This window comes from Aphelocoma coerulescens, chromosome 21, assembly GCF_041296385.1.
Source record: "Aphelocoma coerulescens isolate FSJ_1873_10779 chromosome 21, UR_Acoe_1.0, whole genome shotgun sequence".
In the NCBI taxonomy this organism is placed as follows: Eukaryota; Metazoa; Chordata; class Aves; order Passeriformes; family Corvidae; genus Aphelocoma; species Aphelocoma coerulescens.
In genome coordinates this window covers 3,587,356-3,604,787 of record NC_091034.1, presented here as the reverse complement: position 1 = coordinate 3,604,787, position 17,432 = coordinate 3,587,356, and the positions used below count along the sequence as shown (strand labels likewise).

The window sequence follows — 17,432 nt, the reverse complement described above, 5'->3', positions numbered from 1 at the left end:
TGGAGGGGAGAAGTCCATCATTTCAGTTTGCTTCCCACTGAAGACAGTAAAGTTGTTTTTGATTCCCAGTTCATGTCTAGTTTCTGTTTAAATAACCTTTAAAATATACAAGCAATAGGAGTATATTTCTCTTAAATACTGTTCTTTTTTGTGATTCTAACTCAGTGTACATGTAAGACCTACAGTTTTGATACCTTAATAATCAAGAAGTAGGTTTATGTAGCCTTTCACTACTAATAAAATTTGAAGATTTAAGATTTTTGACCAAGATCTTTGTATTAGGGAGTTTGCCAAGGGTAGTCACTTCTTGTGGGGATAGAGTGACATATCAGTTGGAAAATGTTTTTTATCAGGAGGCTTGTTTACATTTTAATATCCCACTCATCATGATAAAGTGCTCCAAATAGGTCAGGGTTGGACATTATTCTGGCTACAGTACCGATATTGTTTAATAAACGGGGGCAGATTTAAATTATATTGTTCTGCATAATCTAATTATGCAGTGAGCCCAAGTGGGCTGAACTCATACAAAACTTTATTGATAAGAATTAGTTTTGCAACTGTTTTTTGCTCATTTAGACGGAAAGTATAAGGATCTTCTGTTGTTTTGTTATTTTTTCTAATCACGATGTTTGTTGAATAAAATGTGAAACAAAATGGTGGGTATTAAGCACTGAAAATAGTGCATTAGTTTTAAGTATATAAAAGTCTAGTTGATATGACTGAGGAAATCTTGTTATTTCTGTGGTGCCCCACTTGCAAGCATGGGACAGCTCTGTCTTGAAATAGCTTCCAAATACTTCAGGTAAGTATGATAGCATTGAAAATACATACTTTTGAAATACTTTCCTTGAGCATTAGTACTAGAAGGCTCTGCCAGCCCATAGCAGGCAGCAGAGCTGAATACTTGGGCCTTTCCTGAGAGATGAGATGTAACCTGTAACCTACTAAACCTAAACCTAAAAATTCTAAAATGTTCTAAATGCCCTAAAAATGTTCTTTTATGCCCTCCTGCCAAGCCTTCAAGTAGGAGATAGTGATGGGGTTTTTCTAGCTTTTTAACAAAAATGAACTGATGAATATGTTCTTCCCTCAGTGGGCATGGAGAACAAGATCTTTTCCTTTAATATTAAACTTAACATTATTCTGAACTAGGAATAATTGCAAGGACATCTGCCAGTAAACAAAGACTTAAGTTACTGTCTGACAAGTTAGCCAACAGCATTGTTTCTATCTTGAAAGATGTTTTTCCACCTTCTCTTTTAATACAGAGAGATTTTGTAATTTTTTTTTTCCAGATACAAGGAGAAATTCATCCCCTTGATCCTAATCCAGTAAACTGCCCTGATTTCCAGCAGCAACACTGTGGCTGAAAATCCCTAGCAACTCTGCCTGGCTGGAATATTAGCCCTCAGGGCCTTTTCTGAGTGCCTGGATGCTTTTCTGCAGTGTTTTTCTTTCTGTTCAGTCTCCAGCACAGTGGCTAGAAAACAGCTTTGTAGTGCTTTTAAGAGTGTTACGACATTTAGGAAGATTCTGTCTGAGCATGGGCTCCTCGGGTCTGCAGGGAGAGGGGCAGTGCCTTCATGGAAGGAAGGTGAAAGGGAAGGAAAGCACAGAATGTTGTATTTTCTAAATGTTTGTTTTGAGTGTACCAGGTTAAAAGAGTGTGTACACAAAATGGGCTGGGAGTGGGGAGCCACAACATTTACTGCTTTTGCAGAAATGGTCCTAAGCACAGGGAGAAGCAGCTGCCAGGAGATATCCCCGTAAGAGGCTTATCCTAGTCCACAAAACTACCTGTCACTGCTCACTGTGTTCTAGATCATTTGTTACAAGAGAGTAATTTATGATTAACAACTACTGCTGTGTATTCTTGTAAATCAAAGTCTTTCTCCTTTCCCTCCCCATCTTTTCCTTCCCTTTGCTTAAACCTAACCATTAATAGATTTGAGACACTTAATTCTACTTTGGACAGCCAAGAAAGTAAGAAACAAAATGAGCAGTTGAGTGCACTAGGGAGCGGTAGAAGAGCAGTGCTAATTGTCAGATAATAAAAGATAATGGCCAATTTTGTCAGGAAGTGTTGTCAAAAAAGATAACTTGGAAGAAATTAACTGTCTGACATGCTGGAAGTGATGTGTCTGCCAATGGCTCTTAAAATCATCAGGGCATGAAATGTGACAGCCATTTATTGCTTTTATGAGGCTGCTGCCAAGCTTTCCCTTTGGGAAGCTAGCTGGAGTTAGTGAAATCTTTGACTATCTTGTTAAAAAAATGGCATGGGTCTGTTTCAAGTGCTTCCCATTGTTGGGTGCCAGTCATCTTGAACTGTGATTATGGTGTATTTTTAGTCTGGCTAAATCTGATTTTAGCTCAACCAATCTAAAGTCCTATTTCCAAGAGTATTTTACTTGATCTTCACAGGTATCCAGAGTATGTCTAGGAGCTGGATTCTTTACTTGTCAGGAAAGGAAGCTTCCAGAGACAGAAGAAATGTAGCATTCATTTGAAAAATTTCCCTTTTATTGTCTATATATTACTCCTTTTAATAATTTAGATTTGCTTGTCTCTTACTGATCCCCTGCTCTCTTATAAGGGGGAAATCATGTAGCCATTCTGATGATGGCAGGCAAGAAAGAGCATTTCTGAGAGCTGCCTGTGTGTATAGTCCTATTCAAAGACTCTTCGCAGAAAGAAAGTCTCTTTGCGTTGCTCTCTGTTGCCATGTTTTGTTTTGTTAATTACACTGTTTCCATTCCAAACATTAACTAATGTTAATATTGGGCTATAGGATGTGTTGTTGGTGCTCAGGTGTTGTGATGTTGCCTTGAACATTTTGCACTTCTGGTTCTCCAGTGTCAATAGGGAAAGAGGAGCACAATGAACCAGAGGCTGTTCATAAACAAGCTTTATAAAACAGCAGAAGCTTAATAAAAAGTTAATTTCCTCATTAAATTGGGGTTTAGGAGAAGTGCTGCTCACTGAGTACCCCGTTTCTGATAGTAAGATAAGAAAACCAATGTGAAATAGAAATTATTTATTTAAGGGAATAGCTGTACATCATGAACTAGAGAATCAGGTTCAAGAGTAGCCTGTTTGCTCGTGCTTCATAAAATTCAGCTGGCCTTGCAAAGTAAGTGCCTCCCTGGTACAGATGGAGGATTGGTTGTGATGGCAGCAGTTTCTGGCATGTTCTTGAAAACCAGCAAAAGAAAAGCACCAGTGCTGGTTAGTACCAATGCAGAGGCTTTGTATTAAATGTGAAACTGAAATTAGGATTGCACACTCTTTATGTAATTTCCTGGTGACATTCGTCAACTGTTTTAATGATATAGACTGTTTCCTGCATCATTAAAATATCTACTCTGATTTTTAAAGGAAATGGTGGTCTGTTTAAGACAAAGGGGAGGAGAAAAGTTAGTACTGTAAAACTCTTAAGTGCAGCTGTTTGAAAAATCATGCCTTTAAAATTATTGGCAACAATTCTTCTCACTATGCAGGCTGTTACTTAGAATTGATAATCATACACCATCTCTGTTTTGTGTAACAGATAATGTGCAGACAACATGTGCACCTGTTGTTTTGAAAATATAGTCTTTCTGTGCCTTATGTAGTTTAATTGTTCATGTGGAAGTCTTAAACAAAAAGGAAAGTGTTCCATTGGTACTTCTAAATGATAGAGCTTGGTATTATCAAGTTGAAGTTTCTACCAACTCCTAATATGCCAACTGTGTTAAATCATATTTCTTTTCCTGCCTTTCCAGCATTAACAATAAACTCCAACAGCCAGAAGCAGCTGCTGGGGTGCTAGAATATGCCATGAAGCACTTTGGGGAGCTGGTGAGTCCTGCTGGATAATTTGCTTCTTCATGTCTTATGTTTTTATGGTTTCTGTAGTTAGTTTTTTGGTGGGTGGTGGTGTGTTTTCTCAATCAATCACATTGAGGTTCTATCCCTGCTTATAATATTTCATTGTTCATAGTGAAGGGCATTGCTGCCTACAGGGATGTTCAGTGGGTGCTTTGCAGCAAATGCTGGGTACAGAGAGAGCTGCAAGAACCTGACTTGGAGGAGAATTTTGCAGCTGCTGTTGATACTAAATGCAGCTGTGAGCAACTAGCAACCTGACAACATAAGTCCTTTTATTTAGGATAAGCTGGGAAGGGAGGGAGTAAGTTCCTGTTCTAAGCTTGAAGGATTTGAGAAACTGCATCAACACCTTCCAGGTAAGGATTTAATAGAAGTCATGCCTCTAGTCTCTCTCAAAAGTGTTCACAGGTAATATTTAGAATAGCAAGTTAACCAGTCCCTTACAATTTAGACTGCTCACTGAACTCAAATAACCCCATTATGTATTTGTTCTGTGTCTTTCTCAGAATAATGTACCTTTTTTTTCTTTCTTCTCATTTTATAAGTCATTTAATTTGTGTTCAAGGACCAAACCACTTGTGCTCTCCTGACAGTTCTACTGGTAAAAAGATGATTTTGCAGTGGTAATTGTTGCAGCATTTTAGGATGATTAGGAAAAGGAAGGCAGCCCTGGAAGCACAGTAGACCAGCTTCTTTAAGTAGTAACCACTAGAAAGGGGGGACCAGGTATAAGCACAAAATGGTGGAAGTCCTCTGGTGTAGTATTATGTGTGGTTTTGACCTAGACTGGAAAATAAGTCCTTTCTGGGAGAAGTACGGACTTCAGAACATATTTGCAGCTTCTTATAATTCCTTGGGTGGATTGAGCAAAGTCCTGCATTACCTAATTCTGACTTCACTCTTTAGCAGCAATATAGTTCTAGCAGTAAATGTAGTTCAAAGCACAGAGTTTGCCAGAATATGCAATAAAAAGAAAATTAAGAGGAGCTGTGAGCTCTACTTTCAGGGACTTAATTGAAATATGACTTAGCTGAGACGTTAAAGGGCTAAGTGGAAGACCTGGCAACCATGCAAAGCATGGTTTATAGTGACCCTGCCCACAGGTCTGGGAAAAGAATCTGCTCTGCAGCCTATGTCAAGACATGAGCTTCCAAGGACTGAGCAGAAAAACACTGGCAGAGAAAAGTGTGGAAATATATTAAGGCATTCTATTGCTTGAAAATGAGAAACAAAATCTAGAAGGACTGAAGAAAAGTGTTTAGCTGATAAGGATCACTGCTTTGCTAACTTTTAGTGGCTTTGTTACAAACCGTAGCCTTCCCTTGTGAAGGGTGTGACCCCAGCTTCATACTACCTGCTGTATTAAGTAATTGTCTTGCAGTAGCCAGATGCGAAGTTTGGGCTTTTTTTTACAGTTAGTTTAAAGGCATGATTTTTCAAACAGCTGCACTTAAGAGCTTTACAAAACAGGGCTGGTTTTCTTGTTTGAATGCAGGCATATGCAACAATGGGGAATGGAATATGTTATTGATTTACCCTTTTTCCTATTCCACTCACCCCACCTCTCCAAAAAGAAAAGCACCAGCTGCTGAGCTGGCATTTCAGTGGCACTGAGTAAGGGGGTGATGTTGGATTAATCCCTCTGGTAAACCTGAGTTCATTTCTGGGCAGGTGGAGCAATGCCAGGATTCCAGTTGTCACACTAGCTCAAGGCTCTTCTCTGTATCACAGAAGTCCATGCTGATATTTAGAATGAAAGAAGGATGAAGTGACCAGCATAGACACTGAATTTTTTAGGAAAAGCTGTGGTAATTAATACAGAATGATCAATGTTAATCCTGCTGTTTATTTTTACTTTTTTTTCCCTTCCCTTAGGAAATTCAAGCTACCTGGTATGAAAAGCTTCATGAATGGGAAGATGCTCTGGTGGCCTATGACAAGAAGATGGACACAAACAAAGATGATCCTGAGCTGATGCTGGGACGGATGCGTTGCTTGGAAGCACTTGGTGAATGGTAAGCAGGGAATGCCTGAAGACTGAGGGAGATGGTGTTTATCTGTTCTCTGGATGTTATCATTCAGGTGCAAATTTTTTGCCTGAATTCCTATTTACTCCCATATACTTAATAGTTTGAGTATTTGTGCAGCATCTCACTTTGTTCATTGAAGTCAGAATTGGTAATAACATCTCTAAGCCTTTTGGGACTGGCCATCTTGTGAGTTAAGGTCTCTCTGGAAGAGAATCTGCAATCTTGTAATCAAGTCAACTCCATTTATAACAGAGAAAGACACTGTAAATAGAGAAAACATTAATTGAGCAGACCTTGTCAGAAACAGTCATAAAAGGAGCTCATTGTGACCCTCCTTTTTAAACTCTGATTAAAACATGAGAGATTTCTGTGTTTATTCCGTGTCGGACCTATGCCTTGTAGAAGGATGAGGCTTTCCTTATTAGTCTTTTTCAGCATTTCTTAAGCCTTGTCTTTGTGGACATTCAGTATTTCAAGCTTTGTGTCAAATGTCTGTTGTCAACACATAACTGATTCAAGTCAGTGTTTGTGAGAGGGTGAGCTGCTGGTGACTTACAGCTTGCTACTTAACGGGGGGCTTCTGTTTTTCCTCGCTATTCAATTCCAAGAAGGTAATTGGAGAAGGCACCCTGTTCACTGTGGCATGCAGTTCTACCCAGGGGCAGGTGTGGGTTCGTCCAGATTCCACCTTTCTACTGAACTTTGCATGTCACAAGCTCTCTCCTGATGGGTCCTGACATGAACCCACAGGATGGCACCACAGTAAGGAGATTCCTCTTCACTAAAGTCATTTTACTGCTAGAAACAGGACTGTTTGAGAAACCAAATTCTGGCAGCATTTTTCTGCCCTTTTTGTTTCTGAACGAGGGTGACACATACAGGGTGTAGCTTTTCCAGTACGGAAAATAGATCTCTTACTGAGCATTCCTCAATCAGCATTTCTACGAGTAGGCAGTTCTCATCAGGGATTTGAAGAATTTTTCCCTCCTGCAGGATGTGTATTTGTGTAAAGTGTCCTTTCTGAACCTCCTACTTATTCATGTATCAGCAACAAATCTATGGAACAACAGAAGGACAATTTTGTTCTGTTGGACTGAGATATCAGGGATCTATTGATAGTCTGTAGTGATGACAGCAGTCAGAGTCTCCAAGTTCTCTTGTGGAACTGGACTCCAACTCTGTGCAGATGTTTTTACAGTTCAGAAGTGCTTTTGCAAAGTGCTGTCTGCTGCCTTGCAGCTGATTCTAGAGAGGCCGTCTTGAGGCTGAGGATTCCCTAGTTTGGCTGCTGATACTCTTCAGTAGCATTCAACTTGACTGGTTGTGCTGCTGGAATCTGCTTGACAGGATAAGGCAGATAATCTAGAATTATATTATGCAGCATTATTGTTTCAGTACTTTGCTGTGATATTTTGAGAGTACAGCCAAAACATTCTTAGCTATTTGTCTCCTCATGTAGTTATTCCTGTAGGACCCATAGTGTTTTATCAGCATCTCTGAGGTCCTGATTTACTGTTGTTGCTAGGTTTGGCTTTGTTTTTCATTGGCCTTGGGTTTTTTTTCCTCCTGGGCCATTAAGCTGTCAGAATTGCTGTCTTGCCTGTGGGAGCCCATTGGTTCTGTTTGACTAACTCATCTTCCTTTTTGGGAGGGGGGAGGGTGACAAGGCAAGTTGTTCTCCCTCACAGTTGGCAGCTGTTTCACTGCTACAGAGTATCCAGCCTGAGAAATTCTGGAACTGCAACACCCAGGGTAATTGGTTTGATTAGTGGAGCATTCACAGTTGATTTGAAAGAAATAATATAAAAAATCCTGATGCTTCCTCTCTGCTGGAGATGAAAGATTCAGATGCCCTCTGAGATCTTGCCATGACAAGTGCTCATATGAGGTTACAGCAACATTCATTCTGCAGTCTTTCTCTTCAGACTTGATGTGTTAGTTCAAAATTTTTGCCAGTAGGAGCCGTGCCCAAGCGCTTTAGATCATATGTTTCTTCTAATGACACTTGCAAAAATTTTAAGCATCCTTTTTTTGGTGGTGGTTTGTTTGTTTTCTTGAGAATTGAGGTGGTTTTTCTCCTGTAATTATAGACTGGCAATATCAGTCCAATTTATAAAAGTAGGCATTAAGAGCTGCTGAGGAACAAATGCAAACTTCTCTTTGGATGTGTATTTTCAAAACATAGTGTGCCCTGAAATTATTTTCTGATGATAGGATATTTATCATCAGACTAGCATGAGTTGGCCAGAGGAGTCAAATCCTATTCTCCACTCAGTATAAAAAGAACAATGGGGCTAGTTGTTGTCTTATCAGTGGGAAGTGGTTGTTTAATGAGGCAGAATTCTTGGAAGAGGCTTTTTGCTGATCAGAAATTGTGGATTCTTCTTAGGGGGCAGCTCCACCAGCAATGCTGTGAAAAGTGGACCCAGGTGAATGATGAAACTCAAGCTAAGATGGCCAGGATGGCTGCTGCTGCTGCTTGGGGTCTAGGTAAAGTATCCTCCTATGCTGGGGTGTGACAGCCTATGAAGTGCAAGTACAGATAGTTTTAATTTACTTCAGAGCTACAGAATACAGGAAACAGCAACATCAAGGAACCACATTATTTACATTGGGAAATGAAGTAAGTGTCATTCCATATTGAAGTCCTTTGGAAAACCTGCATTTACATCAAGTCTCCCCCTGTGGTCTCTAGTAACAGAGTGGTCTGAGCAGGTGATCAGTTGCTTAAATGCTCCCTTTTGCTTGGCTTTACACTGAACAGAGCTCAGGTTGGAAATGAGATAAAAAGACTTTCTCAGATTTGTGGCAGACTCTTATTTACAAGAAGAACAGTATCTGTTGAGCATTTTAGAGGTTGTGTCTGCTGAGTAGACAATCTTAAGTGGAATAAATCTGTAGTGGTCCAAATGTCCATTTATGTTGATAGTGAGATTATTTATTAGAGAAGCTTATGAATCACTTGCTCTCTGCCAGCCTTTGCTGGGAAAAATTCATCTTTTGCTTTGTATGGCACTAATTAATTCAAATGTTCTGGAAGTGTCAGAATTTTAATTTTTTCATCACAAGGAATGAAAGAACCTTTTCCACAAGGATAACAATTTGTCTAGAAGAAAAATGCCTATGTTTTTCTTGTCTGTAGCTATGTGTATGTTTATATATATAACAGTGTCCCTGACAAAGATAAGCTGTCGGAGAGCTGACTTAAATGCAGAAGTACCAGACAGCACTCAGGCCTAGGCACTGATGTCTAAGCACCACATCATAGTTCTGTTCTGTTCTCACATTGCAGAGAAGGCCGTTGCATTACTGAGGATATCTGTGTCTCTGCAGGTCAGTGGGACAGCATGGAAGAATATACCTGCATGATCCCCAGGGATACCCATGATGGTGCTTTCTACAGGGCTGTACTGGCACTGCATCAGGACCTTTTCTCACTGGCTCAGCAAGTAATTATCTTCCTTGTTGGTATCCCAAAACCTGGTTAAAGATGTTCTAGACTACGGAGTTTAATAGAAAAACAGTCTGTTTTAAAGCAGTTGTCTATAACCTATGAATTGCCCAATAATGTTTTTTTCCATGGATATATTAGACCTGGGTGATAGATCTTACCTTGTATTTCCAGAAACATAGCAGTGAATGTATGTACAGATGGTAGTGGTCCAGTGCTGTAGAGCATAAGAATGCCTTAGTCTTCTTTTGGTTTTTTTTACTTCTGTGCCTCTTTTCTAGACAGGCAGGGCACAAGGATTATGTCAGCAGAGGTTCTGTTCTACAAGGCACTGATTGTAAATTGCCAGGAATGCCTGAGACACCTGTAAGATTCCTAGTGGATTTTTTGTGCACTTCTTTCTCTTACAGCTGTTTCAGTGAAGTGCTCATATGTATCATGTACAGTAACTGTAATTTTTCTGGTAGCATTGATAAATCTCAAATCTTAGGTTGAGATACCAAGACAAGGAATGAGTCTATTAAACAGAGCTGTATTGATAATGCTTGTTTGTCACAGAGATTTGCAGAGCGACTCTGTACATGTGAAACGTGTTGTTTACTTTCCAAGGAAGCTCAAGTCCCATTTCTCAGAATTCTGTGCTGGCTTGCCAACTTAGATAAAGGAGTAATTCAATCTGTGCTGTCAAAACCCGTACATAATTTTTTGGGTGATGTGCACAGTAAAAATTAACCAGGCATTCAAAAGGGTAGAGTTTGTGATTAACCTTTAACATTTTGAACAGGAAAAGCTATAGGTGAGAGATTATATAATGACTAGAACTAGAGCAGGATTTATTTCATGCTTGAAGAGCCTGTCTTAGTTTGAGGATGAGAAATGGAATTTGCTGTCCTGTAAAATTCATAAAATCCTGTTGGGTTATGTAAAACAATGAAAGCTATTTTCTTTCATTGTATGGTATCAAGAGGCTCATTTCTTGAGGCTCCTTTTTGTAACCAACTCTCTTGCACTAAAAGGTGAACTTTTCCTCTACAAATGTTGTTAATGATGATCTCTACAATGACAGTAAGATTAGAAATACTGCAAACTTTGATTTTGTAGGAAGACAGACTTCAAACTGTGCAGGTGATGAATGAAGCTCCCTTGTGTTCCGGTTTGGTCAAATTTGGAAATATATCCTCTGAGAGAAGTCAGGTCACCACCCCTCCCCCACCAGGTTCGGGGAAAATAAATTTTCCTCAAAGGAAAGTGAAAGAGATAAAAACTATTTATTTAACAAACACATGGGAAAAGGATAATAATACTAAATAATAAAATCTCTTGCTGTGGAGAAAAAAAACTGGGAAAGTGTTAGAGTCCTCCCTTTGGTCTCCTCGGAGCTTGGCCCAGGGCCAGGCCCTCTGCGCTCGTTGGAAAGTCCTCCTGATATGTTCTAATATTGAGCAGTCCAGTGGAAAAGGGAGAAAATCCGAAATTCCAGGGAAGGGAAAAAATTCAACTCTCAGTCTCTCCGGAGAAAAAGAAGCTGAACCACTGGCCAAAAAACTGACTCGGGAAACAGCAAGCCGGGTGCTTCCTCCCTCGCCTGCCGCAGCTGGGCAAAAGTTGCTATCTCTGTGTGACCTTGAACAAGCTGCAAACTGCTTTGAAAAAGTTTTGCTCAGTTTTTCCTTCCCCCTCTCAGGCTCAATTTAGAGGCATAGAAAGGCACAAAGTTAATTTCTGGGCATAGGGCAGCGATATGGGATACACATCATAAAGTCACCCCAAGACACCTTGACTCCCCTATATATGCCCTGGACACTGTTTTCCTGTCAAATCTTTCTGTTGATAAGATCCTTTCCTAGTTCTTATTGGAGAGTTGGAACAATGCCGGCTTTGTCCATGAGATGAAACAGCTGAACAGCAGTGTCAACAGTTGACTCTAGATGAAACACACTACCTTTGCCCCAATATTTTGTTCTGTTTCAGTGCATTGACAAAGCCAGAGACCTGCTGGATGCTGAGCTGACTGCCATGGCAGGAGAGAGTTACAGTCGAGCCTACGGGGTAAGTGTAGCTCTCAGACTTCATTCCCTTCATTGCTGCTTCAGACGGTCTCTAAAATGTGCATAAAACTTCAGAGTAGTGCTTGTCTCAAGACCTGTGTACGCCCACAAGCTAAATGGCTTTTGTCAGATAAGACATACAGCTTTGCAGGAGCAGCTTTGGGGCAAACTAAAAGTGAAGTGAGCTTCACCCCCTCAAAAGAAATAAAAATTGACATTTAGGGAGTTTGAATCAGCAGGTCATCTAGGTACCAATATATAGCAGTTGGTCCTTTATCTGTAGGGCAGCCTATGTATTTTAAGATTTTGATGCCAAAACACTGTTCCTTAATTATAGATTTGTTCTGTAGTGATTGGGATGGAATGTGAATTTTTCCTTCAGGCTATGGTATCCTGCCAGATGCTGTCAGAGCTGGAAGAGGTTATCCAGTATAAACTTGTACCAGAACGCCGTGAGATCATCCGCCAGATCTGGTGGGAAAGACTGCAGGTACATCCATGTAAAGGTCAAGGATGGAGATGCCAATGGGCTGGCATGAAGAGCTTCCTTTTAAATCAGTGTGGTGGCTCAGTAAATCTTTCCATGTCTCTCTCCATCCCAGTAACATCCACACTCGCATGGCTGCATGCTCCATCTCCTTTGTGCTTTTCCTGGTTGTCTGGGGTTTTGGTTTGGGCTTTTTTTTTTTTCAGGTTAATGTTCCTGAGGTCCTGATATGACACTTTAAAAGGGTGAACTAAGCCTTGAAATAGATGTATACAGAAGAGAGACACTAGTAACATCTCCAAGGCTGCTTATCTCAATAGTGGATTACATCTGGAAATACTGGTTTGGATCAGGCTAGTTTGAACTTTTTACCTGGCTGGCTGCATTTTAACAAGTGAATTCTCTCCAAATTCTGGAAAACTGGTCAGAGAATTCACATGCTTGTAAAATAAAAGATTATTCTGTTCCTTTTGGACCTCTTACAAGAACATTTCCAGCTGATTTGTTACACCTAGGGACATGGCTTAGTGGTGCAGTGGCAGTGTTAGGTTTATGGTTGGATTTGATAACCATAAAGATCTTTTCCAATTTAAATGATGCTATGATTAACCTTGACCTTTCAGAAGAGACCTTTAGCAATGTTGATTTTCCTGTATTGAAAGAGAAGTTTGTGCCTTTCTTACTCTAGACATCAAAAATCCAAAGTACCTCTGAAAATTTAGACAAATATTTGACACTCTTTCCTTATAAGAGGCATCCCTACAGTGAAAGTGAATATCCTCAGATGCAGTAGTACATACAGGAATACTGTTCAAAGAGGTGATTTCTGCAAGAGAAGGGGGTAAAAGACGAAAAGGGCGTAACTAAGGTAAAATGCTGCCTGGAGGAAGAACTTTTGTGCAGAGTTCTTCACTGGGACTGCTATAATCTGCCACCTTATGAAAGCCTGCTGTATATTTTTTAGCTGTTTGGGAAACTGTGACAAAGCTTTTAGTCTCCAATCTGCATTCCTGTCTGGAAAAGCTCAGGCCCAATCCACTAGGGTAGAAAGATGAAGTGGCAGGAAATGTAATGTCTGAATACAGCTTTTTATAGTCCTGAAAGCAGTACATACAGTTCTTTAACGTTTTATAGCTGTTTTTTAATAATTTTTAAATGCCTATTGGAAGAAGTTTATTTGGGTGTTAGAAAACAAGCTTTGCCTTCCCAGCCCTCAACTTGGGGGAAAAAGAAAAAGGGAAAGAATAACTTCTTTGGTGCTAAGTCCTTTCTGCCACTGGAAAATCTCTTGTTTACCTCAAAACTAAGTAGTCGCTGGCTGAATAGAAACTTTGGAACATCACTGTTACCCTGTACTTGGCCACTATATAAAGCACCATGGATTTGGTTGCTATGGTCCCTTCCACAATTCTACTTCTCTGTAGCATCCTTGAGTGTTTGAAATACAGACTCATCCTTCTCTGACAGTGTTGTGCCTCTCCCATCAGACAGACAGGAACCAGACAATGCTTTCACAAGCAGCACAGCAGTTGAAGCTGCAGTTTCTGGCAGAAAACCAGTTTAGAGGTGCCAGCCTCCAAAAGCAATACATGCAAGGAAAAGGGCAGTAACAAAAATATCTTTGCAACCATTTGGTTTTCTACCATCTCCATGTTGATATTTAAACCAAAAATAGGTTGAGAAGGTACTTTGGAAGGCACTTTGACTCACTGTGGAATTGTACTAAGAGCTTTCTTGATTTTTGGATGCATTTCAGCTTTAGGAGCTTTTCTCCTTTTTCCATTAGAGGATATCGTTAGACTGCAAGCAGTGAGCTGCCTGCAGATTGTGAGAGTCAGGGACTGAACCTTCTTCATGCACTGCAGTGTTAAAGAAATAGACAGTTCCTTAAGACACAGTCTTTAGCTGCACCAAGGGAAGTTTAGGTTAGACTTTAGAAAAAAATTCTTCTCTGAAAGAGTGATTGCGTGCTGGAATTGTCTGCCAGGGAGGTGGTGGAGTCACCGTCCCTGGGCATGTTTAAAAAGACTGGACATGGCACTCAGTGTCATGGTTTAGTTGATGAGGAGATGTTAGATCATAGGTTGGACTAGATGATCTTAAAGGTCTTTTCCAACCTAGTTCATTCTGTGATTCTCTGTGATTCTGTAATGTCAGTCTGCTGTGAATTATGGGCACAGAAGTCTCTCTCGATGGAAGTCCCTTCAGATTCTGAATCAAGGCTCTGTGCAGTACACTGGAGACCAGACACTAGTAAGTTCTCCCTTCTTTCTCCTCTCAGGGCTGTCAGCGAATCGTGGAAGACTGGCAAAGAATATTGATGGTCCGATCTCTTGTTGTGAATCCTCATGAGGACATGAGAACTTGGCTCAAGTATGCCAGCTTGTGTGGCAAGAGTGGGAGGCTGGTGAGCATTGTCAGGCTCTGTCCTCTTCAGCAGGTTTTCAGACAATTTTCTTTGCTGTGCTGCTTCAACCTTGAGCATTCCTAAATGCTTTCATTGCCCAGGTGGTATGGGCTCTCCTCTGAGGAAGAAACTAGTCAGAAATTGTTGAAATGCTAAAATTGTAACCAGCATAGAGTTCATGCTTGTAGCCAAGGTTATTTTTGTGGGACTGGTATTATACATGAGAACCCCTGAGCCAGTTTTTTTATTGCATGCTATAACTGTAAGTTTTTATGCAGCACTGGAGATTATTAATAATAGCTCTCTCTGCTAGAGCATCTAGAATGTGATGTTACTGTATTAGAGTTCTGTTTTAACAGTCACCACAAAATTTATCGCCAAATACTTTAAACAGAGACTTTACACTTTCTACTGGTTTCTGAAATGAGAATCTAATGCTCTGATCCAAAGGAAGACATAAGGTTTATCATGTGGTATTCTTATGAGTCCAGGGAGTCTGCTGTGTCTGTCTTGTATCTGGAGGGTCAGATGTACTTTTTTAGTGTTGGGCAATTCTGAAGCAATATGAGCTGGAGGTAACAATGAGCTTGTTTTAACTTGCTTTTTGTCTTTGCCACTTTCTCCAGGCTTTGGCCCATAAGACTCTTGTCCTGCTCTTGGGAGTAGATCCATCTCGACAGCTGGATCACCCACTGCCAACAGTCCATCCCCAAGTGACTTATGCATACATGAAGCACATGTGGAAGAGCGCCCGTAAGGTACAGGAGAACACAGCGCTCTGTTTCACTGCTCAGGTTTTGTGAAATGCCATACACAATAGCTCTTCATGTTCCCCACAGAACAAAGGCAAGGCTGGAGATTTTACTTTTGCTCCCCTAAAAGAGAGTAACTAATTCCTTTCCTTATTGTTATTCAGATCGTAAGCTGTTTTTTTCCTTTAAAACTCTGTAAGGCAGAGAAAACCTGGCCCTAATTTTATTTCATACATAGAGTATTTTTGCTAAACCAGTAGCTGGTACCCAAAGGATGTAGCCAAGATTAATGGTCAGTAGTAGCTCTTTTGTCCTGTGTAGGTTTGGTATTTTATTTTTCATCCACTGTTCTGATTGCCAAGTCTCTACACTGTACCTGTGGTCAGGGTTACGTGCTGAAAGAGGGAAGTAAAGGGGGGTTTATTACCAGTTTGAGAAGTATCCTGAACAGTTTGCACTTAGTTGCTGAGCAGAACTGATTTTTACTAAAGAGATTATTGGAAATTTCTAACTGAAAGACAACTGGGAAGTACAGGGCCTTCTGTCATGGGAACAATTTGGCTCCAGAGAGCCCAGGGTGAATGTTTTTGACATTGCAGCACAGGGAGAATTTACATAATCAAATCCAATCAGCTTCAGACTGGATAAATTATCTTTTTTTTTAATATACATTAAAGCCTCCATTTATCCTCATGTTCTGCCACATATTTTTTATTTTTTCTGCCTTTGGGATTGCCAGCACTGGAGCAGAGTCATTGCTGTGGGAACATTGCCATGACCTAACTATTCTTTATTTGAATTAAAAAGGCAAGAGGAGCTGCTGCTGAGGCCCAGTTCTGTTGGCTCTGTAAAACAGTGAAATTGCCTCTTACCTTCTTCAGTAAATGACCCCAGAAGTATGTGGGGTCTTTGCCTGCCTCTGTGAGGGAAACCGTGTTTTGCGGTGTTTGACTTGTGGTCAAGAAATAGATGGACATGGTGCAGGACACTGATGCAGTGGTGGAAAGCAGAATGAGAGAAGGTATAAAGATTAAGGGGCTGGGAGAACATGTCTAAAATTAACTGATGCAAGAATAGGTGGAGTCCATGAAAATGGGGGAAAACTGATACCAAAATAGATAAATAATACATAGTTACACCTGGTGATGTGTGTAGTTTTATGTAACTGTGTGTGTTCACTTGATTTGGTATCCTAAGTAATAAGCTGCTGATGTAGGCTGGTATGGTGGGAAATGACCATTTTTTCTAGCTGAGCAGTTCAAGGTTCCTCTGTTGGCCTAAAATGTTTTCAGTACTGCCATTTTGGCACTTGCCAAATCCAGCAGGAAAAAAGCTGGCATCTAGAAGGAAAACAACCACACAGCACTTGCAGAGCTCCACGACAGTCTTTTCTCAAACAACAGATAAAAATGGATAAGTAAACCCTATTACATTTCTTCTAACAAGGACCTTTGCCAGCTGCTGTGTTCTAAGCCATATCCCATAAAAAGGCTGCATAAAAACTTAGGAATTCAGTTGTTCTGGAAGAATTACTGCTTTCAGTCTTAAGTGCTCCATGTGTCAGTTTTTGGCGATTTGTTTTCAATATTAATGGAAACTGAAGAACAGATTGTTGCGTGTATTTAGATATGAGAGGGGCACATAATAAAAAGATAACATTCCGTGCTGATACTGTTTGGCAATATATTTTCTCTATTTTTAATGGATTCTAGCATCACTATTTATAAGATTGTTATCCCCCCCCCAGTCCCTTCTATCTAGGTTACCAGCTGTGGAATACACCACGTTAATGTTAAGAGTATGATCCTTTCTTTTTTTTCACCCTGGGCTAAATACCGTTTTTCCTCACCACGGGATTGTGCCTGCTGACATTTGAAAGGGATAGATAAGGCATTTGAGCTCAGGTGGTTCGTATCTCTAACATAGCTCATTCCTATAGATTCGCAGAAGTAAATTAGGCTTCTAACAGCATATTCTGCAGTTCCTAACCTGAAATTACCTTGCAGATTGCAGGAGCTTTAGTCTTAGTTCTTTCCAGTGAAGTGTGCATACTTTTTTTCTTAAATCTTTAATTTTGGGTTTTCCTACCCCAGAATTCTTTCCAAGGAATTTTAAAAAGATTTTTTCCCTCAGAATTTGATAGTGCAAGTTGCTTTAGCACTACTGCCCTATGTATTCTGGCAAAGGAGCAATGCACATTTGTACTTCTTCAATAACCTAAGGAGAAATCTAGACTTCAATTTGTTGAAGCAACTCAAACGTTGTTTCTGTGACCCAGCCCACTTCGGGGCTGGGGCAGCGTGATGCCAATCAATCCCAGCCCATCCTCTGGATCGAGTTTCCTGAAGAGGCAGACTCAGAGGGTGGGTCGATGGACGGCTCAG

General features: G+C 40.3%; 1 protein-coding gene across 3 annotated transcripts in view; it reads left to right on the top strand.

Moving 5' to 3' along the window:
- MTOR (mechanistic target of rapamycin kinase) overlaps positions 1-17,432 on the top strand; it is a 64,574-nt gene that overhangs the window by 31,330 nt on the left and 15,812 nt on the right. For all 3 annotated transcript variants that reach the window (XM_069034654.1, XM_069034656.1, XM_069034655.1), the window contains 8 exons: positions 3,768-3,843; positions 5,749-5,888; positions 8,293-8,393; positions 9,237-9,352; positions 11,326-11,403; positions 11,785-11,892; positions 14,171-14,296; positions 14,923-15,054. In XM_069034654.1, coding sequence (XP_068890755.1) covers positions 3,768-3,843; positions 5,749-5,888; positions 8,293-8,393; positions 9,237-9,352; positions 11,326-11,403; positions 11,785-11,892; positions 14,171-14,296; positions 14,923-15,054 — 877 coding nt within the window. The remainder of the gene's footprint in view (positions 1-3,767; positions 3,844-5,748; positions 5,889-8,292; positions 8,394-9,236; positions 9,353-11,325; positions 11,404-11,784; positions 11,893-14,170; positions 14,297-14,922; positions 15,055-17,432) is intronic.